This window comes from Neolamprologus brichardi, chromosome 7 (assembly GCF_056152115.1).
Source record: "Neolamprologus brichardi isolate AB-2024 chromosome 7, ASM5615211v1, whole genome shotgun sequence".
Classification (NCBI taxonomy): domain Eukaryota; kingdom Metazoa; phylum Chordata; class Actinopteri; order Cichliformes; family Cichlidae; genus Neolamprologus; species Neolamprologus brichardi.
In genome coordinates this window covers 10,320,068-10,343,630 of record NC_142110.1, presented here as the reverse complement: position 1 = coordinate 10,343,630, position 23,563 = coordinate 10,320,068, and the positions used below count along the sequence as shown (strand labels likewise).

The window sequence follows — 23,563 nt, the reverse complement described above, 5'->3', positions numbered from 1 at the left end:
AAATCCTTGGTCAAACAGTGCACGTACAAAATTCTCAGGTGTTCTGTGTTCGTATACAAGCAAGTAACTATGATCATGCGTTATAGATGTATGCTGTCAAAAAGAATCTGCTTTTCAGTATATACTTTAGTGTTTCTAAATGTTTCTAGCTGAGCTGTTTACTTTTGCCACCAGTTGTAAATTACACACAAATCCATGTATTGATCTGCTCTGATATATTTTGCTTTTACGTTTATTCTTCTCTTCTCCGAGGTTCTCACGTAACTATAATAAAGGTGATACTCATAATGATGCTGCCTCAGATTTAGGAGAATCGAAGGCAGCAAACAGCCTCACTGTCAGATGAGTGCAGAAGCAGCGTGTGGGCATAGCGGGGGTTGTGTAGAGGAGGTGGGGTCTGTCCCGTGTGTCAGCAGCCCGATGGATAGAACAGGGGCATAGCAGAGTGAGTATGAAAGGACACGCCGTGCAATGCAGACAGAGACTGCAGACATGCAGCAGCACAGAGCGGCATATATGTTTAAAGAGGCTGCAGCAAAGAGGGCTATAGATGAGGTAAGGAAGCTAAAAAAAGGAATGGCTGCCACACAGAGTTGCGTGGTCTAATGTCTCTTTTTTTAATGCTCTTGTTTAAGTGGGTTTTTGCATTTTAATGTTTGTACTGTGTGCACGTCACAAGAGTTTATAGTCTAGCAGTGGGTTTCAGCGCACCGCGTTCATATTCATCACACTGCCGTTATTTTCACCAACAATTTTTGATTTTCGCTGTGACCCACATGCAGCAGTTTAACTTTATTTATGTTAGAGATGTCCAAACGACAAGCAATATTTGAAGGCAGTTGGCATTACTTGTTTTTCCCACGTGTGATTGTTTTCTCCAGGTGTGTTAAGAATGACATCTTTGGAAACCTGATATTAGGGATTACTCAAACATGTGACTGCACAACAACTCCAAGTGACTCTGAGGTCAAGTTTGCCGACCCTCAACATGGTCTCTCTGTGGAATATTTATTTTCTCTTGCCTCTCTCTTTGCCTCACTCGCTTCGTGCCATAGCGTTAACTGGAGAAAATGTGAAAGAAACACAACAGCCAGACAGTGACAAGGCAGGGCAGTTTCTGAAACAGCTCTCGAGTAGACCTCATGTACCCGGTTTAGCACCAAGTGACCCCATGATTGCATCCGAGGATGATGACTTCCTGGGTTCCCCTTTAAGTTGGTCCTTATCATCATCTGAGGACACAGACAGACAAGGTGTGATTGGTGAATACGGCGATTTACTGGAGAGCGCTGAGACATCTCTTTTATTTCCTAATGAGAAGGGACCCATACCCAGACCCACAAAGGGTGCTACAGTAGATACTGCCTCCACAGAGAGAATGCAAACAATGAAGTCCTCATCAGCAAGTGTACCACCCAAGCTTACCCATGAACAAACATTAAAGAATCAGCCAGCTGAGACCAACACCGCATCAGTTTTGTATCCTAGAGAGTCTGAAGAGAATCAGCCAACATTCCCAGGTTTTCAAAATCAGATGACTGATACTCACTTACCCTTTCTTCTCCCTGGCTCACTCCCATCACGCACATCAGACCAGAACTCAACTTCATCACTGCCCACTGGACCGGGGCCAGACACTCTTGGATGGACCACAGGCATTTCTGTTACCACAAAGGGAAACAGAGATGGATTCATTGATATTACAGATCTTATTTTACAGAGAGAAACTGCCAGCATGGAGGCAAAAGAAGGTAAGAGTCCTTTAATTATTTACAGCATCCCTACTTTAAATCTAAAGCTGAAACTATGCCCTACGGTGCATTTCAGTTTCCTTGCATAACCTCCAAAAACTCAGAATCCACGTGTCACTGCAGTGCTTATGATATGTATTCTGCTGGCAAACACAGTTTTTTACATTCACAGAATGGATTGCATCCCTTTCTTCAAATGTCTCTCTCTCTAACTCAGTTCTCTGCCCTTGACTTTCTCATTCAAGCCTTTAAGCACCGATTCTCCAGTTCAAACTTACACTCTCCTGTTAAAGTAAAACATTTTATTCACATTGCAGTCAGCCCGCACTCAAAGGTTACTGGATAATGCAGCACGCACATTATTTACTGTACACACACACACATACTGGCATTTACTTGTCAAAGTAAATGTTGTGTCCACAAGCATATGAGGAGGACTTGAATGAAATTAATAAGGAATTTGCTTCCTCCTGTGTATGCATTTAACACCACATATTTTCAGTGTAACAACAAGTTTATTGAATAACTGCATCAAGATGGAGTATATATTAAATGTACTCTCATTTTTATTAGATTTCATAGACAGCAGAGCGAAAGCCCCGCACTTATAAGTGCTCTCTGTTTGCTGCGTCTATACTGATGTAATTGCTTCACTACTAATGGAGGACCAGAAATAGGACACATTCCATTTATAACCAGTAGGTTCCCTGATTCCCTGATTGCCCTATACAGCTTATTTTATATACAGAATAAGAATTTTTTTGTTTGTTACAAAATCGCTTCACTGATGCGAATTTACTTATAGCCACACAAAATGAGAGCAGGCATGAGGTCAATACTGGCTAATCAGCACACATACAGTATCTCTCTTCCTCACTTTCACACAAACACATATGCACACAACCTACTGCTCATGCTCCCACTCTGTCTGTGACCCAGTTAGATTCCCAGTTACAAGCCTGTTCTGTTTTATTATGGATTAGCTTCACACACACAGCAGATTACACCCTGCTCTCTTTTTAGAAAATGAAGATTGTGCGTAAAAATAAATTTGGCCTGTATCCAGAGGTTAGATTAGCACCAGTATGTTCATTTCTCGAGAAAAAAAATTCATTATTAAAGATAATATGACACATAACCACCACACAAAAAATAATAAAAATACACAGGTGTATTAGGTGTGAAGCAAAGCCATGCTTTGAGCTTAATGCTAACACTAGCATTCTAACATGCTCATGATGACATGGATAAAGTGCTGTTGACATTGACATTGACATTCATTCATTCATTCATTCATTCATTCAGTATAAAACATGGATGTAGTTTACTGAGCATTAAACCTGCATTCTAATTAATGGCCACCAGAGGGCGGCCCTATAGAAGTCTATGGGAAAAACGACTCCTGACTTGACCTACTCCTGCTGAGTTCATAGGCTCAGTCACTCATTTAGAGACATATTAAATTTTTTAAAAACTAAGACATCTTTAATACTATGTTTTAAAAAACCATAGCGATGTCCATCTTTTACACTGTCTATGTATTACTATACCATCATATTTATGCAAGTTAGTATGTTTGCTCGTTTGCCAACGAAAAACTTTAAATTAAGTCTGTACTTAAATTTTCTACTTTTTGGTTTTCTTGTGACATAACCAATATGGTGTTCGTGTTTTTTTTATATTCTTTACAGATGACTCCAAGAATGATTCAAAAGCCAGAAGCCCAAGCCGGCTAGATGGTAACATGGACACAATTGCCACAACCTGCAAAACACCAAATCATTCCTGGACACCTACCTACCCAGAGGATTTTACTCACAACAAGCCTCTGCACCCCTTTCTGGCTCTCACCCCTTCGTTTTTGGTCCCTTTGTATTCAGACTGGAACTCTGCCCTGGCTACGTGGGGATTTGCATGGGAAGCACATATCTATGGCCTGGGCTCTGTCTTCACTATATTTGGCCTAATCTCTGTAGTCTGCCTGTTAGGGCTGCCCCTGAGGTGTCCCCCAGGAAGCCCCTACTTCACAATGCTGCACTTGTTCATTTTGGCATTTGCAGGGATCCAAGCTTTCTGTTTGCTTTACGATGCTTACAGTTACCAAGATCGCCTTTCCCCTGTCGTCTCTCTGCTGCTCTCCGAACTGCCATTGCCATGTTTGATCTCAGCATTTTCCCTGGCCTTCCTCCTTCTTTCCTTTCGTTCATGCAAGCATCTTTCACTTTCACCTGTTATTTCTGCCTCCTTCTCAGCCTTGCCAAAGCCTTGCTTGTTGCTATGTTTGGCCCTGTTACATTTTATTATCTCTTTGGGATGTTTTGGGATTTTTCAGCTCTTTCACAGCCTCCCGACTGTCATCCTGCTCTTTCCTCAGGGTGTGTTCGTATGTCTCACCACCTTTCTCTCATGCTCATACCTCTTCTTCTACTGCTTGACACAAGTCAACAGTAGAAACATTTACAGGTTAAATGACAATGGAGAGAGTGGAGGATCTCCTGAGGTGATGCGACCTGCAATTTGCCCCTTTGCTAGTGTGAAGGACTGGGGTAGGGCAGCAGGAGCTGGAGTAGGAACTTCTTTGTGTTTGTTAGGTTGTGGAGGTCTTCAGCTTTATGGGATCCTGCATGCCCTTGGTTTGGGTGGGGTTGATGGCCATGGGTTTCAGCCTTGGCCATGGTGGGGCTACCAAGTAGGCTGCAGACTCTGTGAGATTGGGGTCTGCCTTGGTTTGTCTGTCATTGGCACACATCCTCTATTCTGTAGCAACTCTAACAAGACCATAGCACATCCTAGACCAGGATCTTGGTCCCGTCTATCCGGCGGCTCTCCTTCACGAATGCTCACCATAACCTCTCAGGATGGTGCAAATTCCCCCGTCCTTTCCCAGGGTAAGCAAGAAAAGCTGGTGGCCTGTGATGTTGTAGCCAAGGAGCAGTCAGAGGTTCTTCCTCTTTACTCAATTGTGGAGTCTCCTGGAAATATACCAGACTGTGATCACAAACCCAGCCAAAGCAAAACTGTACTACCTCTCCCCACGCCCCCAAACCCACCGCATAAACCTACAGCCTCACCTGAGGCTCGCCTGTCATCACTGGATCATTTAGGCCTCGAGACTGACTCAACTGTGGATCTGCGGCCTCCATCTCCCATAGACTTGTCGCGCAGCATCGACCAAGCTCTGTTCAGCGAATCCCTATTTTCTCATAGTATCTTTGGTTTCCCAAGACTCATACCTGCTTCCTCAAGCCTTTCCTTGAGCTCCCCAAGCCAAGGTACATCAAAGCAAGGGCCCAGTTCTGTGGGAAATACTCTTTACCGAACTTCTTCTTGTGGAGATGTAGATCAAGAGAACACCTTGTCCAACTCCAGGTATTCCCAACCTCAAGGCTGTATGACAGCTCGTAGAAATCAACCATTATCACCAGACCAATGTGATTGGAAAGGGAGTGTTACTGGTTCAACCCAGGGCCTTTGCAGCCATTCCAAAGAAACAGGAAAGCTGCGATCACATTCATGGGCCAACAGAGGGCAAAATTTTACTCAGAGCAGCCTCCCACGTGCAATCCCCCACCTGCCATACCACAGACGTTACCGAACCCTGAGCTTAGCTTCCCAGGACAGTCGGGGGTCTGGCCGATTGGCAGGAACTAAACACCTGAGTGAAAGCAAACAGCTGGAATGGGATATGGCTGTACAAGCAGAGTTTGTGAGTGTGTGCAAACAAATTGATGCACTGAGTGTTTGCAGTGACACCATTGAATTGTAGAAAGCTAAAAAACAAAATAAAACTGGGTGTAACTGGAATACAAATTATGTAAATTTAAGTCTATTTAGGTTAAATGGGGGAATTAAACCATAGTCTATATGTCAAAAACGTTATATAGACCTAAAATATGAGCCAATATCTTTTTGTAAATACTGTACTGTTGATATTGTATATTCAAACAAAAAAAAAGTTTATAAGACAGTCTTCATTATGCTGTTTTCAGCAACCTATTTTATCCTTGCAATATTGCTTTATTTGAACAACATTATAATTTTAGAATGTGTCCATTGAAATCATATGTAAAATCAAACATTTCTAAAAAAGGTAATATTTGTGGCAAAGAAGTTAGCCAAAACGGGAGTTCAATTTTTTTTTTTGCTTTATTTTGTTTTAGTGAAAATCCAGGATTGTGTTGAGGAGATCTAGCAGCCATAGGACAAGCAAAAGTCACAAAAGTTAAAGTTTGTGTTGCTGATACGTTCTGTGGTTTGTGAGACATACTTGAAAGGGCTTAACTTTCTCCGCTTCCCTTTCCTGATAGTGTGCTAAAAGAATTACAGTCTAAATATATAAACCTTTTGAGGTTTCTTTGAATTTTGAGTGTAAAAGCATTCATAGGGACAAGCTGGTGTTTTTTTGTTTTTCGTTTGTTTGTTTCCTTGAGTTGTTTCTGGGTGTTTTCTTTTAACAGTGGAATATCTTTGAAGAATGAAAACAACATCATTAAATTGCATGAATTTAAAGTGGTAGCAAAACAGTTTTTAAATAATAACAAACTGTTGTTTGAAAAATTATCTTTATTCAAATACATATACATCCACTATATGACACAAGTTACATTAAATGAAAGTTTGATTCCTAGGTTGACCAAAAAAAATTAAGATGTGTCAACTAGTAAAAAGTTTAATTAACTGGTGACAAATTGTTGGCAAAATTGAAAATTAATTGTTGATTTTTTTAAAAAACTGAGTGATACATGTAATACGTGTCAAACCAAATATACTGAGTACCTCACAGAAAAAAGGAAAAATTAAATTAATTTAAAAGTGATATTTGTAAAGATCATTAGAAATAAATAAATCAAAAGTGGAATATTGGTTTTGTTCTACTGCAACACTAGAGAATCCATTACTGTATCTACCTTTTTTTGCTTTATTATTATTTTTTTAATACTGAGCCTGGGAAATAAAGGCAAATAACCAACCATTCTATATGCTGCTGTGTTATTAATGATAACCTTTTGCAAAATAGCATTTTTGGAGAATACAGCATGTACTATAAAGCTAAGTGGAGCTTTGGTTGCATAGTGACAATAAAAATGAGAATGATGAAAGAAAACAGTGAATACTCTCCTTTAAATCAAGCAATAACATTAAAATAAGAGTAAAGTTCCAGGTGAGAGTGTCAATTGCTTTTTGAAGGCACTCCCTATTTGGAGTGCTCGTTTATCAATTAAGGCTGATGCTTTTCTTGTCCCTTCTATGACAGAGCGGCACAGAGCTCACCGACACGCATCAGAGAAATGACTTGAGTGACAAAGCTGTGCACTAAAAACATTATGAGAATTTTACTCTTCTGTGTTTATTAGCACACTTCACTTGTTATGTTATATATATGAGAGAAAGAGAACTAAAAGTATGTGATTAAAGCTCTGTGCGCTGTTATTTACTTGATTTCCCGCAAAAAAAAAAGGGGGTGGTGGGGTAGTTAATGTAGTAAATGAGCAAGGAAATATATGGCTGTACTCTTCTCTATCAAGCTCGGCAGATATATCATGACAAGTTTGTTGAAAGGGAACAACAGAATAGGTAATAACAGGATTCCCTCTACGCCTTGACCTGAGAGGGAGAACAACAGATTAAGAGTTTGTGACCATCCTCTAAAACTCTGTTCTTTGGCTCTATCCTTTTAGGCTCTTTGAACTTTAAGACAGTTGTTTTGGGGTCAGAGCTGGGACACCAATGAACAGAAGGTCACAGAATAGTTTTGTTTCAACTTTAGAGTGTAGAAGTCACAGGAGCTTCATGCGGTGCATTCTGATCACATGCGCCCGGTGCATCTGCTCATAGCTGCTGGGGTCGGGACGTTGGGTCCCGATCGGGTGTTTCCTCTTCCACCTGTTTCAGTAAAACCGCTTCTCATGACTACATGTGGAATAGAAAGAAAAGAGGGAAAGCATAAACTTTACAGTTAGAAAAATGAATGAAGATGATTTTTTTTTAAAAAAAAAGGAGAAGATGGAGGTAATGATTACTTACATGGCACAAAAGAATATCTAATATGATGGCATGAGTAATAAAGAGAAAAATATAAGAGAATTTTATACTGTTGAAGGTAAATTAATGGACACTTAACAATGAAGCATATCTAACAACAGCATGTTCACATACTGTCACTGGTATCAAAATGTTTAGACAACAGAAACAGGAAAAGAAAAAGACATACATGGAGAAAGAAGGGGTTGCAGCGGAGGGGTAAAGGTCAACTTAAGCAAACAGTCAAACGTCAGACTTACGAGTGAAGCCCATGGACACCACCTTCCATCTGAGCCGACATGGTCCTCTTCTCAAACTTCAGTTCTCCAGAATACATCATTGACCTGGAGACAGATCACAGGAGGATACTTGGCGAAAGCCTTCACGTAGAAAATCTCACACTAAATAGATGCACAGTCACTTACCGTAAAATGGACAAACTTTTGGCTCCTATGTCCTGACAGCCATGTTGGATGCCAGCAATGAGGTAAGGAACAAACTTATGAATGGAGCCTTTGTCTTGTACTGACCCCGAAACACCTTGAGCTACCTTTACCTTATCTCCCTCACTGGGCACACAAACATAATTCACATGATTAACAAGGTAAGTTTTTCGGATTAAGTGTTTTCCAGTAAAAATCTCACCTAAAGTAGCGTTTCTGGCTGTTATTTTTCTCCATGGCATCTAAGGAGCCCATTCCTCTGTACTTTTTCAGACGCACACCGTCGGAAAAGAAATATTCTCCTGGAGCTTCAGTAGTTGCCGCCAGCAATGATCCCATCATTACTGAGGAAGGAAAAAGACTGAATTGTTCACTGGCTAATCCAAGTGTACACACAAATTTAATGCCCCCAGAAAATGAGAGAAAATTTCTTTCTTTTACCCGTAGATGCTCCCAGGGCAAGAGCTTTTACCACATGTCCAACAGTTTGAATGCCTCCATCAGCGATTACTGGCACTCCAAAACGTCTGGCATACTCCGCGACCTTGTACACTGATGTACCTTGGGGCCTTCCACATGCCATTACTGAGAAACAAGACCACAATGTGATGGTTGGGAGCAAAGTATCCTCAATACAGTGAAATTCATACATTTTTATGTCCCATGATTAAGTATGATCGTACCTTCCTGTGTGATACAGATAGAACCGCACCCCATTCCCACCCTCAGGGCATCCACACCGGCATCTATGAGGTTTTTGGCCTGAGCAGCTGTCACCACTAGAGAGAGACAGAGGCACGGGAAAGAGATTGAGGAGTCTGAGAAAGAAAGGCACAAATGTAGAAGATGAATTCAAGAAGACAGTCCCGAGTAAAGAAAGGGTGCTCACCATTTCCTCCAACCACTTGTAGTTCGGGATATTTATGCTTGATGTAGTTTATCGTGTTAATCTGGTAGACTGAGTTTCCTTGAGAAGAGTCCTGTAATAATAATAATGATAAAAAAAAATTATGAGAAAATGACTTAAGATCGGTCAAACACTCATACCCACTCTGTAGTTCCATTCATCCGGTGATTAATATGAGACCAATGACTTAGCTGACTATATGTGATCCAATAAAAATTAGAATCAAATAACAGATCAAACAAAAGTTTAATTACAATACAATCAAAACTTACCAGGACAACAACATCGACTCCAGCCTGCACGAGGAGGTCCAGTCTGTATTTGTCGTCCTCCCTGGTACCGATGGCGGCTCCACACAGCAGCTGTTTACGAGAGTCCTTGGAAGCCAGAGGATAATCCCTGTTCTTCTTCAAGTCAGTCCTAGCGATAATGGCGACGAGCTCATCGTTGTCATTAACTATGGGGAGCTTGCCTGGGAGAATGAGAAAGGAAAGGCCAAATATGCTACAGTCACAATTATGATTGCTACCTATACGGCAGAGTTACTCTTTGAAGTTTTACCTTTTTTGCTACGTTGCAGTATATCGTTAGCTTCTTTTAGTGTGACTCCAGCTGGTGCAACAACTAGATCTTCTCTTTTTGTCATTGCCTGCATCAGAAAATAAACTGTGACCACACACACACTCGTTTGATATTGTAATTCTTACTTTGAGTACTCCGGGAGAGTAGAAAAGTGTTATATAAGAATCAGTCCATTTACCATTTACCAGATTGTGTTCTCAAAAACACAACATTAAAACACTCACTTCTTCAAGTGGTTGGTCATGGTCCTTCTCAGAAAGAAAATCGATATCCCTGGAGGTAACTATGCCGACCAGCTTGCTGCCCATCTTGCCAGTCTCTGTAATCGGGATCCCAGAGAAACCATGGCGTAGCTTGGCCTCGAACACATCGCCTACTGTGTGACGGGGACTCATTACCACTGGATCTGTAATAAAGCCCTGCTCAAATTTCTAGCAAAAACAGAAACACGAATGTCGAGTGAGAATTAATTTCCATATCAGATGGCTGTTAGGGGCTTCATAGATCAAAAATGATTTCATCTATTTAATTAGAGCACATGTGTGCAGTGACTTTTTCTGTCTCACCTTCACTTTGCGCACCTCATTGGCCTGGAACTCAGCAGTGGAGTTATGATGAATTATTCCAATCCCTCCCATCAGCTGAATCCAACCAATTAGAGACAGGAGTAAGTAAGTGAAGAAAAGCATCATTTGAGCAGTACCTACTCAGCTATTAAGTATGATGTATATAACACTCTGCCGTGTTTGTACTCACTGCCATGGCGATGGCCATGGATGACTCCGTGACTGTATCCATAGGAGATGAAATGAGAGGCGTCTTCAGGGTAATCTTTCGTGTCAGGGCTGAAGTTAGATCCTTAAAAGTTCAATGCATTTGGAAACAAATTTATCACCTTATACTGCAACACTGTCTACAACAAACGTTTTAGCAAATTAAATAAGTATTTCTTAACTGGCTCATTTGCCCTGCAGTGAGCCAGTTTGGATGCATCAGAAGTGGAGTTGCTGAACTAACTGGCTGAGTGTTTAAAGGACCCAGGTGGCTTCCTCGAACACCTGCTATCCAGCAATAACCCATGTGATCTAGTCATGAAATTAATTTAATGTTCCAGCAGAGTTCAAAAAGATGAACACAGTGCAAGTCAAATAAACAACCCCGTGCTCATGTACCTTTAACTAAGCAACACAACAAAGAGTTAGGGACTGATTGCAGCAGCACCTTAATAACAGCAATATAAAATATAATGAGTTAAAGGACACCGCGTTTGAAGCACACTTAGCTCACTTTGCTCGTGACAGTTTTCAAAGGAAACTATTCCCGTGTTGCCATTCACCAAAGCAGCAACCTCACAGGGATTATAGCAACTAGTGTTGTGACATAACCCATGTTGAAGAACCCTAATCCCAACTACATCACAAATTTATGAGCAGTACACTGAGAAAGTTTGAGCAGTAGGCTATGTTTAATATATTAGACAGTATGATGACACTTACCACCTCATCAGAAGTGAAATCTATGAAACCGGGGAGGATCAAGAAGTCACTGAAAGGGGAGAGGTGACAGATGTGGAGATAAGATCATGAAGACTATGAAGTACTGCACAAACTAAATTAGAAATCACTTTTCAGTGGGGGTCACATCAGTCATTGCACTCGTCAGCGAGTCGATTTGATCTCAGCTCTCACTGATCGCTACATCATCACATGAGTTGTTAGCACTCATGGGTTGGATGCCACCTATCTTCAAACTCGGCGCTCATTTTGATCTCAGCTACTCACCTGTAAAGTTTTGTCTGTGCATCTTCCACTGTTGCGATGCTACCGTGCTGACAAACTCAACACCAGCTTTTTAGTGCTTCCTGCTATTGCAGGTGTCGCCAGGACCGCTTTTTGCCATGAGGAAACACACAAAGACTTAACTGAAAAAATAAAACCAGCCTCACTGTGGCGACTGGTAACCAGCATTTAATATTAATAGTGACATTGAGCAGCAAAACACTTGTAAAGCTACCTCTTATAGTTGTGTATGTGAACTATATGTTTTGCAGTCACTCCTACAAGGCAACATTTTATTTTATTTTATTAGCTGACAGTAAGCAGAAATAATCTGTCAGCAGCACACTGAAACGTTCTGCATTTATCCCGTGCACACTGATAAACCCTACACATAGCCCCATTAAGGAAACTACCCTGACAGCCATTAAAGCGCTGATATGTGCAGGACACACACACACACACACACTCTGACAGACACTGCTTTTAATGTCTGTACCACCACTCAAGACTCATCCTTGAAAGTAGTATTATGCGTAATAATCCCCCAAATAAAACCTGAGCAGATGTGTCATTGCTGATATTAATAAACATTTAATGGAAGATATGAGATAACAGTGTATATGTGTGTTTCTTTAGGTGCACGTGGGTCTGTGTCAGCATGTAAGCAATGTCATGAATGTGTTTGTGTGTGTGAGGGTTGTTTTTTTCTTTTTAAATTTAGCATTTCTTACTTGTATGTAAGTCCGTCGCCGATGGCAAAAAGTTGTTGTGCTGTGAGTCCATCCTCAGGAACGTAACCCGTACCCCCGCTGATCAAGTAGTCAGCCATGCTGAAATTTTAAAAAACACACACACTCATCGTGGAGCTGAGAATATGAGTTAGCCACCACCACATCTAAATACTGAGCGAAATACTGGTGTATCCCAATGAAAAGACAACAACATTATAGACATATATATATAGCTTTAAATTTACAATAATTTGTTCTTGTTGCAGATTTTATACACTTAAGGGAATATTTTATTATTCTGTCCATCACTTTAGCTGATTGAAAACAGTGCACCTAAATTAGGAGAAAGTGTATTTTTAGTAAAAATAAAGGTATGGTTGGTTAGTCAGCAGTTAAATTCTGAATCCATTTCAAAAAGCATGTGGCTCATCTGTCTCTGTTTCTTACAAACATACTGTAACTAGATCCTATTACAAATGTTGGAGAGAAGACAGGAAACGCAAACAAAACAGAATCCGTCCTTGTCAATGGAAACTCCTTCTATACACCTATGACGGCAGTACAGTAGGTAAGAGGATTTGGTAGACTGCCCAGGTAGCTGATAAATGAGCTTGTAATGAGCACAGCCAATGCAACTAGAAAGTGAAAACAGCTCAGTTGCTACTGGAAGTGTAATGTTTACAAGTTATACGGCTTCATATATCACATCTGCAGACCATAGAAGCTTGTGATGTCGCAGCGTGCGAAGATTGCTAATAGAGTGTGACACTGACCTCTCTGGTTCATACCCAGCTTGAATACGTGTAGCGCTGTATCGCTGGGCTGCTGTCTCATATCCGTGTCCATGTAGCACAGGGTGGGCATATCCCCCATACGGGTGAGGTTGCTCCCCATCTCTGTTTGAGGGCCGTGGCCGTGCTGGTTCCGTGTCTCCAACAATCCTTCGGTAGTCAATGAGGTAGCTGTCCCTTTCTCCATCTCCGAAGCGGTCATAAGCATGACCTTCCATCTCTATGAAATCCAGGGCTCTGACCTCCACGGTGCCCGACCACCTATCGCACACTCTTTAAGCACTTGTGACTTGTTTCATACACACAAATACAATCACACCTTCACGCTGCAAGTAAACAGTGGCCTCAGCAAACCCCGGGAGACACACTCTAACGCAGTCAATGCTTTGAGTGCATGTTCACACAAACACCTTTCAGACACACCTGATATGGGAGTAAGCTATCGTGCCGCTCGAGACTTGCAGATGACAAACCTGTAGGAAATAGAAGAAACAGCAACAAAAGATCCTAAACAAATTGTCCAAGGCTGAGTTTGCATTCCGGTTAGTTATCACTTATCCATGGAGGCCATTAAGGCCCTCAGACAGTGGATAGTCTTTTTTTGCCCACCTGTTGATGAAGGTCGCTATCGTGGCACAGCAAATTTAGATCTCCTGTATTCTCCCCAGCAAAAGGAACAAGCAGCCCCTGGGGAGGTGAGTCAAGCCTTGCTTAGGCAGCAGAGATTCATCCCCCTGGAGGTCCAGAACTTGCTTGGTTATCCCTACGGCTGGGAGCTTCTCTCTACTCTATTCTCCTGATGCCTGCTGAGCTTAACTCTGTTTCTGACAGCAGACGTCACTCTCCCACAAAGAGGATTGGGAGCATTAATGCAGAATGGGGTGGGGTGAGATGGGTGTTGGGTGGAGTGTAGGTAGTAGTACCGAGGAAGAGAACGATGGGTCAAGATGACACTTGAAAACACTTTCCTCACACGAGATTACCACGTTGTGACGGTCTGTGTTCGTGTGTGTGTGTAGACAGAGCTGTGAATGAGACAAGGTCGAACCCCAGAATACGTACAAACTTCCTGTCTTTGAGAAATGAGACAGAGAATAACTTTTAAAGACGTAATGCTGTCTAATTAGTTTGTCACACTTAAATTTAGGAGTGGCTTGTATACCGTGGCACTATTATTTATCATGGCAGTACAACAACAGAGTTCTATAAATACTTTCTTATATTATGAGGTTTTAATTAATAGAATTTACCAGATCAACATCTTTGAAATGTCTGTTCTGGCTGCTGTGGGAGCTTTTTAATCTTAAATCGTTAAACTGTTTGGACTATTCATTGAGAAACAGTAGGAACTTTGCTGCCTACAGTGCTTTCAGTAACATCATCTACAGGTGACTGACTGACTGACTGACTGCTTGTGACAGTTACAGAGGGATTGAACTAGAAAAGCCTCTTAGAATGTCTCTCTCTCTCTCTCTCTCTCTCTATCTATCTATCTACTGTAAGTCTCTCATTATCTCGCAGTTGCTCCCATTCTCCCACCAGATAAAGGAAAAAACAAACCCTCCAATTTATAATGAATGCAACAGAAATGTTGAAAAGCTAAGAAGCAAAACATATTTTGCGCAGAGATTTTTATTAAGCCTCATATTCATGAGTTGTTCTTAAATTAGTACGGTTTAACAAAATGTCAATAAATGATATATGGACCAAAACATATACATATAAGATATTTCTATATTAACTATCCAAAGCCTGAACCATGAAATAACTCCCAGAGAATACTGGTTTTAAAAAAAACAGGACTGTTTATTGACAAATTATAAAAGAATAAGAAGAAATTGGCACATTTGATTTTAAATTGTGTCATATTTGTTAATTCTGACATTTTTTAGCAGTTTAATCTTTAGAAATTTTGGGTGCAGTCTATTTAGGTCTTTAGGGGGGAAAATCACACTAATGAGGTTTCAAAAACTCATGTATCAAATATAATACCAGTACATATTTTTCACAAAAGATTCAAGTTTGGTTTTAAAAGGGCAGGAAAGGTCTTTGACGCTTCTGTCCAAAAGATGCAGGAATGCAAAAGCTGCTTTGGAACTAGCCACCTATAGAAAATAAAGGAGGAACTATTAACTTGTTATACATGTCAAACCATATTTGACTTGTTTAATAAGAGCAAATCATACCAAGCCTCTCCACTAGTACTGGATGATGTTTTTTAAGGGCATCAAAGAAGGCTGCTTTGACAATCCACCCTCCTGAACGCAGTGGTCCATCAAAGAGCTCCCTCATTTTATCTTGACTTGTCAGTATAGCTCGAATCTTTGAATAGGCTTCAGGATGGACCAGGTCTCCAAGCTCTTCTGCTATCGCCAGCACTTCAGAAACTTCATGGATTAACGTTTTCCTGTTTCTATCAACAAATTCTGCTGCTTGTAAATGAAGAAAATGAAAGCATGTATTTAAAAATCATAGAATAAAAATTGTGAATTTGACTGTGAAATAATAAATAATACACACCTTTTTCATGTTCATTCATTTCTGTAGCAGAACTGCTGATATAATTCTGTTGGCAAAGGGAAATAAAACATACTTTTAGTACTTTTTAACTATAGCAGTACCATGATACGTTTTTAAAACAGAGTAGAAAGACATGCACAAATATTTGGCTGTTTATTCTAATAAGCTATAATGTCTCATTGCTTACCTTGTGTCCAAGCAATATAAAAATAAACAAATAACAACCATCCTCGTCAAAAGATATTTACTACGTGTAATGATACAACAAGTGTTTAAGTTGCTGTTTGTGATCTTAAGTCTGTTCTGATCACGTTGAGACTTGATGAAATAAAGTCAGCTTTTCAGAAGAAAAAGAGACAGAGATTATCAAAGATGAGCAAACTACATCTACCGCTTCCTCTTTCACTGGCAGGCTGTTGCTCTCGTGTTTATCTGTGCAGACTCCGCCATGTTCATAACTTTTGCATAGATTATTCATAAGTTATATATTCTTGTCTTGTCTGCATTTTAACATGAACGTCTGTGCAACCGCGGTTCTGTGCAGGGTCCTTCATGTTTACAAACTGTTTGAAATCTGTTCCGATTTCAGAGATCACGGTCTCTAAATATCTTTTAGATTCGCTCTTCTGAGACCACAAATACAAATGCAACCCAAACTTCCTCAAGTTGTAGACAATCGTGCGTCATTTTCTTTGTCATGTTCCTACGTGTGGGGTTTTTTAAAGGGAAAATGGCTTATGTTTTAAAAACGTAAATGAAAAATGTATTAAAATGCTTGCGGCTGCTCACCTTTTTGTCAAGATGTTCCACTTCCAAATTTGAAGGGTCAAACCAAAGCTGTGGCCAAGCTATGGACTTTCTAGCTTTCACTTTCCCATCTTTACTTACTGAGCAAGAGGAAGGATGGGGAGGGGCGAGGTTGGCAGCTTGGAAGGAAAATGTGTTTTTGTCTGCAGTAATTAAGGTGATAACTAAACTGCCTGAATGAACCTTAATTTCCAAAAAATAGAGAAGCCTCTCGATACCACTGTCACTCCTTACAAAATAAGCATAATGGTATAGTCCGCTCGAACTTTACAGCACCGTTAATTAATTCTGTATAGATGACTGTTAGTGCCACCATGTGGAAGAAGAAAGGAAACAAAAACAATGGAGAAAAAGCAAACTGTGAACTTATTTCTTTCAAACGAAAATTAAACAGAACAAAGCTTTTGCAGACCGGGATTGTCTGGCACATTAAACAGCACTGTGAGATTCTGTTAACAGCTCACCATTTAACCTGACAAGCTTCCCATTTTGCAATGGTCAGTTTGTGGAAAACACACAAGCCTTTAAATAGAGGAAGTATTTTGTAGGTTTTGTGAGTCAGAGTAAATTTTCATGTTGGTGGTGGCGGGGTGTTTTTGTATTGAAAGCTCACACAATGTTAGTGAGTTAAATAAATAAATGCTTATTAAAAACTGAAGGTAATATAAATGTGTTTGCTTGTTGCAAAATTATTTGTGTTTCGCCATACACCAATAGCTGACCCAAAGACGTATGGCTTCTATGTGCTGTCTGTCAAAAGTGTTCTCACAAAGATTGTACCTCTGCCAATCCCGGCTACACATTTGTCATGACTGAGTTGTGTGATTCTGAGTGAGGCACAGGGTTGCTAGATCTTAAAATGAAAAATGTCCTTACCTGGATGATCGAGCATGCATCAAGACCTTTAAAAAATATAGGCAACTTCTGGCCTTTTGTAATAATATTAATTATGCATCAGTTCAAAATACAGTCAGAAAGTGTGGAATCTGTTGTTTTCGTGGATTTAATGAAAGCTACATTCTTAAAACACTGTAAATTTCTTAATTTCACTGCTCATACATACAATGATTCACAGTAATTATCACTGGTGAAATACACTTGGCATTGTGTGGTGTTCATTTCTAAACTTACTGATGTCTCTACCTGAAAAGAATTATATATATTATAAATTTAGAAATTATAGATTTTTTTTTAAATCATTTCTTTATTTTATTTTTACTGGAACCCCACTGATAACTACAGGGGCATCCAGAGTGTCATTAATGGCTAATTACTTTTTGTTACAATTAACTGCAAAAATGAAAAGGATACCCATTCTGAGCCAGTGCCTTAAGCTTTGATTTAACGAAGGAATGGTTATTCAAACATGTTTCAGTGACCGACAATATGTGCAAAGTAAAAAAATTGCAACCCAGTCTATGCAAATGGATTAAGTCGTAAGTCACAATACATCAGAATTATCCAGCACGAGTAATACCATGAAATTTATTGCCCCTAATTACACTTCCCTTTCAAAATGACATGACACTAACTGAGCTCTAACTTAGTGGCAATGAAAGTTATTCTAAGCAATCATTTATCTGACAATCTTACATTTTACTGTATGTTGGACCAGCAGTTCTGTACTGCAAGGAGTTTCAGGCTTACGAAACAGAGTTTATGAATGCAAAAATATGCTTGCTAATAAAGAAAAAATAAAAGAAAGACAGAAAAACAGTCATAGACAGTCACTTATATGGATACATTTATTTTTGGTAGTTTTGGTGTAACAACATGAAGCACTGTAGTGGATCAGAAAACTGAAACAATCTTTCAAAAGTGGATATAAGTGCCAGGATTTGCATGTCTATCCTACTGGAGCCATTAATTTAAAAACTCCCACTAATTGATTGAATTTTCAACATTTTCCAGCTGGCCGATCATTTCCATGTAATAAAACAACTGTTTTACTTCAGGACTTTACTTTGGAGTTTTATGCTTTTGACTAAGTGAGTCAAGTTTACAACTTCTTCACAGCTTGTTTGTTTCAAGAAAAACAAAATAATTGCACTGTCACATAAATCACATGCTGCTCCAAAGATTTAATGACACTATGATCCATGCAACTAGGTTTAAACATTTCATTGATTTATCCGCTGCCAATTTATTCCAGTGTGAGTCAGTAATGTTCACGTAGTTGATGCAAAGACTCCTTCACGCTTGAGCTGCACCCTCGCACACTCCTGTGATGGGGTATTGTCATAATTCCCCTGGCGGATGGCGTGGTGACCCAAGGTTTCTGAATGCAATAACTCAAAAATGAGGTGACATAATATTTTGAAATTCATACAACGGTTGCAGCTACTAAAAATCTTGGAGGAGTTCAACTTTCGGTGACCTCGATGTCAAGGTCAAGGTCAGAGGTCAAGTTTTCTAGGAATCTTTGTGAATTTTGAAATTCAAACTATAGTTTCAGCAACCAAAAGTTCTAATCTAAGTAACCTTGAAAGTAATGTCAAGGTCAGAGGTCAAATTTTCCAAAATCTTGTGAATCACATCATTTAAGAAGAAAGACACCTGGGACTCTGCATGTACATCTACTAGGAGGTTGAGGGGTAGCACCAGTTTATTATCATTAACAGGGAGAGAGGTGATCATTTACAGTCACATCAGAAGAACATCTGTGTATAGAGTGCAAAGTAAGACTAATATCTAAATCATGTCTGAGGCCTTTAGCACTATTTAAGCTTAAACTTGGTTTTAAATCAGCTTAAATCAGAAAAGTCAGAGAGGGAGAATGATAAGGTTTGGGTGGACATCACGTATGTTAACAATGGTGACTGGGTGTCCAGAGAGAAAGACAGGAGGAGTCCCTCTAGGAAATTGGTGTCATTTCCTTTGTATACAAATCTACAGGAGGATTCTGAAAAGGATGTTGAAATCCATTTTCCGTTAGTACCTACTCGGATCACCAGGACTGAACTTGGATCAACTGGTTGTCTATTGCAATCAAGTGCCACCTAATATGCATGGCCATAGTCATAGCAACGCAGCCGAGCATTGGTGGCGTAATTAATATGTGACATGAAAGGCTTATGATGAGTCCCAGATAAGCACAGGACTGACACTGATTGCTCTTTTCTTTTTTCCCTTTTCCCCCCTGTCATGGTTTCTAAAAACAAATACAGTGCAACAAAACATCATCAAACAATGCTTAAAAAAGATATAATTTCCATTAGCTTTTCATAAAAGAGAAACACTAAAGCAAAAAAGGAAGTCTTTGACCTTATGTACATAAAATGCAGGAATGCCACAACTGCTTTGGAACTAGCCACCTATAGAAAATAAAGGAGAAAATAAAAACTATTAATTGCTTTGCTTTTAAACCATATTGAAATTGGTTTAATAAGAGCAAATCATACCAAGCCTCTCCACTAGTTCTGGATGATGTTTTTTAAGGGCATCAAAGAAGGCTGCTTTGACCCTCCGCCCTCCTGAACGCAGTGGTCCATCAAAGAGCTCCCTCATTCCATCTCGACTTGTCCGTGTAGCTCGAATCTTTGAATAGGCTTCAGGATGGACCAGGTCTCCAAGCTCTTCTGCTATCGCCAGCACTTCAGAAACTTCTTGGATTAACGTTTTCCTGTTTCTATCAACAAATTCTGCTGCTTGTAAATGAAGAAAATGAAAGCATGTATTTAAAAATCATAGAATAAAATTTGTGAATGTGAAATAATAAATAATACACACCTTTTTCATGTTCAGTCAGATTTCTAGCAGAACTGCTCACATTATTCTGCTGCCAAAAGAAAAGAAAATTTATGTAGTCTCTTCTTTTTAACCATATCAGCACACAAACATCTGATTTGATGTTGAATCCTTTTGATTGTTTATGCTGATTTTTTGTTTTTTATCTTTTTAATTTAACAAAGCTTTTGGTTTGCCTGAAACTGGAAACATCCATCCTCTTTAGTACAAAATTTACTACCTGTATTCATACATAACAAATGTTTAAGTTGGTTTTGTTGTTTTCAAGTGTCTTCTGATCAAAACGAAACTTAATTAAATGAAGTCACACTATTTGCTTTCAGTTTCTGAGAAGAAAAGTCCAAAAAAATACCTGCAATGGGATGTCCAAAGTATCATTTGATGCTGGCGGTCATGAAAAAGAAAATAATATATAGATATACAAAACATCTCTCTGATGTTTTTTGTTGTTAAGAAATAAATGTGTATGAGAATAAACATAAGTGACAAGCCATAGTGAAGCATCTACCTGGCATCTCAGCAGTAAAACCAGATGGACTCGATGTGTTGGACTGTTGATGATCAAGCTGCATATTCTAGACAAGCGAAATTAACAGAACACAAACAAGTCTGATAAAAGGATACACCATAAAGGCCATACTCTTTACTAAAACTTTACACTAATATCTATTTTTACACTCATTGTGGTTGTGAATCCTTCCTACTTGTGTCCAAGTGACATGTGGCATAATGTGAAAATCAACAAATAAGATCATTCATTCTGTCTAATGATGCAACGTGTAATTAAAATGATCAAGACACACTTGAGAAAGACTTGAAAACATTTCTTTTCACTTTGTGAGAGGCAAATTTGTGAGTGCATATTAAATACCTGCATTTCAGTTCTTGCATCAACAATATCATTTGACTCTGACTGTCCTGAAAAAAAGAGAAATATCTGTATGATGTTCATTGTTATTAAGAAAGGAATAAGTCTGAGAATAAAGTGACAAACCGCACTGAAGAATCTACCTCGCATCTCATGATTAACACCGGGTGGACCACATGTGTCAGGATATTGATTACCATGTTGTGAATCCTAGGAAAGTAAACAGTACCCAAAGAAGTCTGATAAAAGTGCTCCCTCTAAAATTGAAATTGTTGACTACTTTATTAGTTCATTTCTGAAATGATAAATTGAGTTGCACCAATTTTTTCATGACTTGTCCGACTGCATCGTGAATCCCCGCCCTGTGCTTTGAGAACACATCCTTAGTGATTTCATCACACTCTGAAACAAAACCATGGTCCATGTTTAAAAGGCATAATGTACGAAAAGTAAAGAGTTCATTAATTGTTAGTGGTTTCGTGCACATATAAAAAAATGGGCTGTTTAATACAGGTAGTTAACACATACCTCCAAAGTCTGGCCTCTTGGATGGATCTCCATCCCAGCACCTCTCCATGAGGCCAACCAGCTCTCTCAGCCCTTCTGCCTTTGTCTGGTCTATTTCTTTACAGGGAGGTCTGTCCCCCTTTGGGATCCTCACTTTCACAAGACCTGGATCAGCATCTGTGTGAAATGCAACAAATACTTTCATTAAAAAAAACATGAGCACAAATGAGACAGTGTATTTTTGGACGTTTCTTGATAATATTTATATTAGCTGTAAAACATGAAATCTAAATTAAAATTTAATTTTAAAAAGAAGGGCAAAAATTGTTTGACCAATAAACTGGAAACTTATGAGGAAAAACAAACACACAAACAGAAATTTATGGAAAATGATAAGTAAATGAAATCCATTCATTGTACCTGGAAAAGGCTTTTTTCCACAAATAATAGACCACAGAAGAATACCATAGCTTTACAAGATAAAGAAAGAGAAGGAATTAACACAATGTGTTTAAGGTAAAATCTATAATCATACATAAATCCCCACAACTATTCTTTTAATGTTTACCTGTATATGTCAAATTTACGAACAGGCTCATATAATGGATCAAAAGACTCTGGAGGCATGTACTCAGGTGTGCCTCCTTTCACTGTGGACATTTCTTTGGAGTTCATCAGAACACTGGTGGAAACCCTGGACAGACCAAAATCTGCCAGCTGCAAAATAATCAAGGAAAAAAAATAAAATAACACAATTACATCAGTATAAACTAATGAGTTGAGTGAATAGCACTTTACCTTGGCATGAAGGTCACCATCCAGCAGTACATTGCTTGGCTTTAGGTCATGGTGCAAAATGCCCTTCTCATGGAGGAAGTTCATTCCTTGAGCGATTTCGTAGGCCAAGCGGAAGGCCAGAGGCCATGGTGGTGGACCTGACAAAGTCTCCAGCAGGGTCTGAACAGATCCTCTATTCATGAGCTCCATAACAATTCCCAACTGAATTTTCTGCCCTCCATTTGGTGGATATCCACTATATATTCCATAAAGCCTCAGCACAGAACTGTGGAAGGAGACTTGGGCCATATGATTTGCCTCCTTACACAGTTCTATGTCCCTAGTGTTGGAAGGAAAATGTAAAAGCTTTAGGAAAGGACTATTTCATGTACTTGGAAGTATAGAAAGAAAAAATTGTTCTGTTCTAATTTTACCCATCAGCATCTCGAGGTAGCTTAATGGCCACGTCACACCTCCACTTCTTGTGTCTAGCTTTGAAGACTTGACCAAATCCACCAAAGCCAATTAACTTCCATTTCTCCAAGTTTTCAGTTTCAACTGATTCAAATTTAAGACTCTCGAGTTCCATCACCTGCTGAACTCAGGTACAAAACCTTAAAACATAATAAAATGACACAGAGAGGAGAATAAACCCAGCTTTTGTAAGTATTTTTTACAACACCTTAGAAGTCTTTGTTGCACTAACATGAAAGCAACTGGAAGCAACACATTGATAAACATTTTCCACTTTTTAACAATACTGGTGCACTTCTCACAACATTTGTGAAATTCTGGATTCTGAATTTCCCAAAGCTAGAAAGAAAAAAATTAGACTAAACTCCTATACAGCCAGTAAGGCTCTACCCTCACCACTCTTCTGTGTGTTCCTCTTCCTACTTCTCTGACAGACCGCTGTCCCCTCCACAAATTGTTTTAATTCCCTTCCGCTTTATCTTTTACAGTACCCATTTACATCGTTGATAATACTGTGTCCAAATGTTCTAACACGTTTGAAAAAATGCTTGGAAGGAAATGACAAAAAATATTAATGAGCAATGAGAAATGGTCTTCCTGTTGTGAACAAGTAATAAAGAAAGAAAAGTTCTGAGAGACCTTTTGTAGCGTATTGTTTTGCAAACTGGAGCTGTCGTTTTATTTGGAGCTAAAGCATCTGTAAGGAAAGAGGATAAAAAAGGAAAACGCTGGCTGCCTGCTACTCACCTGAAGCTGTTCCACATGCAGATCTAAGAGTTAGTTCAAACCAAAGCCGTGGTAAAAAACAAAAAACAACAGACGTTCCGACTTTCATTTTCGTATCCTGGCACGCCCCGAA

The 23,563-nt window shown here is 39.4% G+C and overlaps 3 protein-coding genes across 3 annotated transcripts; 1 reads left to right on the top strand and 2 right to left on the bottom strand.

Moving 5' to 3' along the window:
- The first annotated feature begins 436 nt into the window (after nt 1–436).
- Nucleotides 437–6,849, top strand: prrt4a (proline rich transmembrane protein 4a). The gene is made up of 3 exons (XM_006789441.3): nt 437–555; nt 882–1,751; nt 3,443–6,849. Exons 2-3 carry the CDS (start codon nt 989–991, stop codon nt 5,515–5,517), a joined length of 2,838 nt encoding a protein of 945 aa, XP_006789504.1. The 5' UTR covers nt 437–555; nt 882–988; the 3' UTR covers nt 5,518–6,849.
- On the bottom strand, nt 6,399–13,475 carry impdh1a (IMP (inosine 5'-monophosphate) dehydrogenase 1a). The gene is made up of 16 exons (XM_035907058.2): nt 12,987–13,475; nt 12,214–12,312; nt 11,201–11,249; nt 10,461–10,562; nt 10,271–10,345; nt 9,929–10,135; nt 9,684–9,771; nt 9,395–9,594; nt 9,105–9,195; nt 8,899–8,994; nt 8,657–8,800; nt 8,418–8,559; nt 8,198–8,341; nt 8,033–8,116; nt 7,776–7,792; nt 6,399–7,661 (listed from the first exon to the last, which is right to left on the bottom strand). The coding sequence occupies exons 1-16, from the start codon at nt 13,220–13,222 to the stop codon at nt 7,558–7,560; spliced, it is 1,878 nt and encodes a 625-aa protein (XP_035762951.2). The 5' UTR covers nt 13,223–13,475; the 3' UTR covers nt 6,399–7,557.
- A 4,587-nt stretch (nt 13,476–18,062) lies between these two features.
- Nucleotides 18,063–23,551, bottom strand: LOC102792662 (ankyrin repeat and protein kinase domain-containing protein 1-like). Its single transcript, XM_006789444.3, has 14 exons — nt 23,452–23,551; nt 22,665–22,844; nt 22,252–22,570; nt 22,022–22,170; nt 21,874–21,923; nt 21,475–21,630; nt 21,266–21,348; nt 21,090–21,156; nt 20,950–20,996; nt 20,587–20,653; nt 20,431–20,462; nt 20,061–20,109; nt 19,733–19,978; nt 18,063–19,645 (listed from the first exon to the last, which is right to left on the bottom strand). Exons 2-14 carry the CDS (start codon nt 22,817–22,819, stop codon nt 19,638–19,640), a joined length of 1,428 nt encoding a protein of 475 aa, XP_006789507.2. The 5' UTR covers nt 22,820–22,844; nt 23,452–23,551; the 3' UTR covers nt 18,063–19,637.
- Between the last annotated feature and the right edge of the window lie 12 nt (nt 23,552–23,563).

What these genes read in the sequence shown, in the direction of transcription:
- impdh1a (XM_035907058.2), bottom strand. Translation starts at nt 13,222, where the DNA reads ATGGAAGGTCATGCTTATGACCGCTTCGGAGATGGAGAAAGGGACAGC. An exon ending in GGCGACGGACTTACATACAA is followed by an intron (nt 11,250 to 12,213) that starts GTAAGAAATGCT and finishes CTCCCCTTTCAG; the next exon opens with TGACTTCTTGATCCTCCCCG. An exon ending in AGCCAGAAACGCTACTTTAG is followed by an intron (nt 8,342 to 8,417) that starts GTGAGATTTTTA and finishes TTGTGTGCCCAG; the next exon opens with TGAGGGAGATAAGGTAAAGG.
- prrt4a (XM_006789441.3), top strand. Translation starts at nt 989, where the DNA reads ATGGTCTCTCTGTGGAATATTTATTTTCTCTTGCCTCTCTCTTTGCCT. An exon ending in CAGCATGGAGGCAAAAGAAG is followed by an intron (nt 1,752 to 3,442) that starts GTAAGAGTCCTT and finishes TATTCTTTACAG; the next exon opens with ATGACTCCAAGAATGATTCA.
- LOC102792662 (XM_006789444.3), bottom strand. Translation starts at nt 22,819, where the DNA reads ATGGAACTCGAGAGTCTTAAATTTGAATCAGTTGAAACTGAAAACTTG. An exon ending in CTACCTCGAGATGCTGATGG is followed by an intron (nt 22,571 to 22,664) that starts GTAAAATTAGAA and finishes TTCCAACACTAG; the next exon opens with GGACATAGAACTGTGTAAGG. An exon ending in CTTTGGACATCCCATTGCAG is followed by an intron (nt 20,110 to 20,430) that starts GTATTTTTTTGG and finishes TTCTTTTGGCAG; the next exon opens with CAGAATAATGTGAGCAGTTC.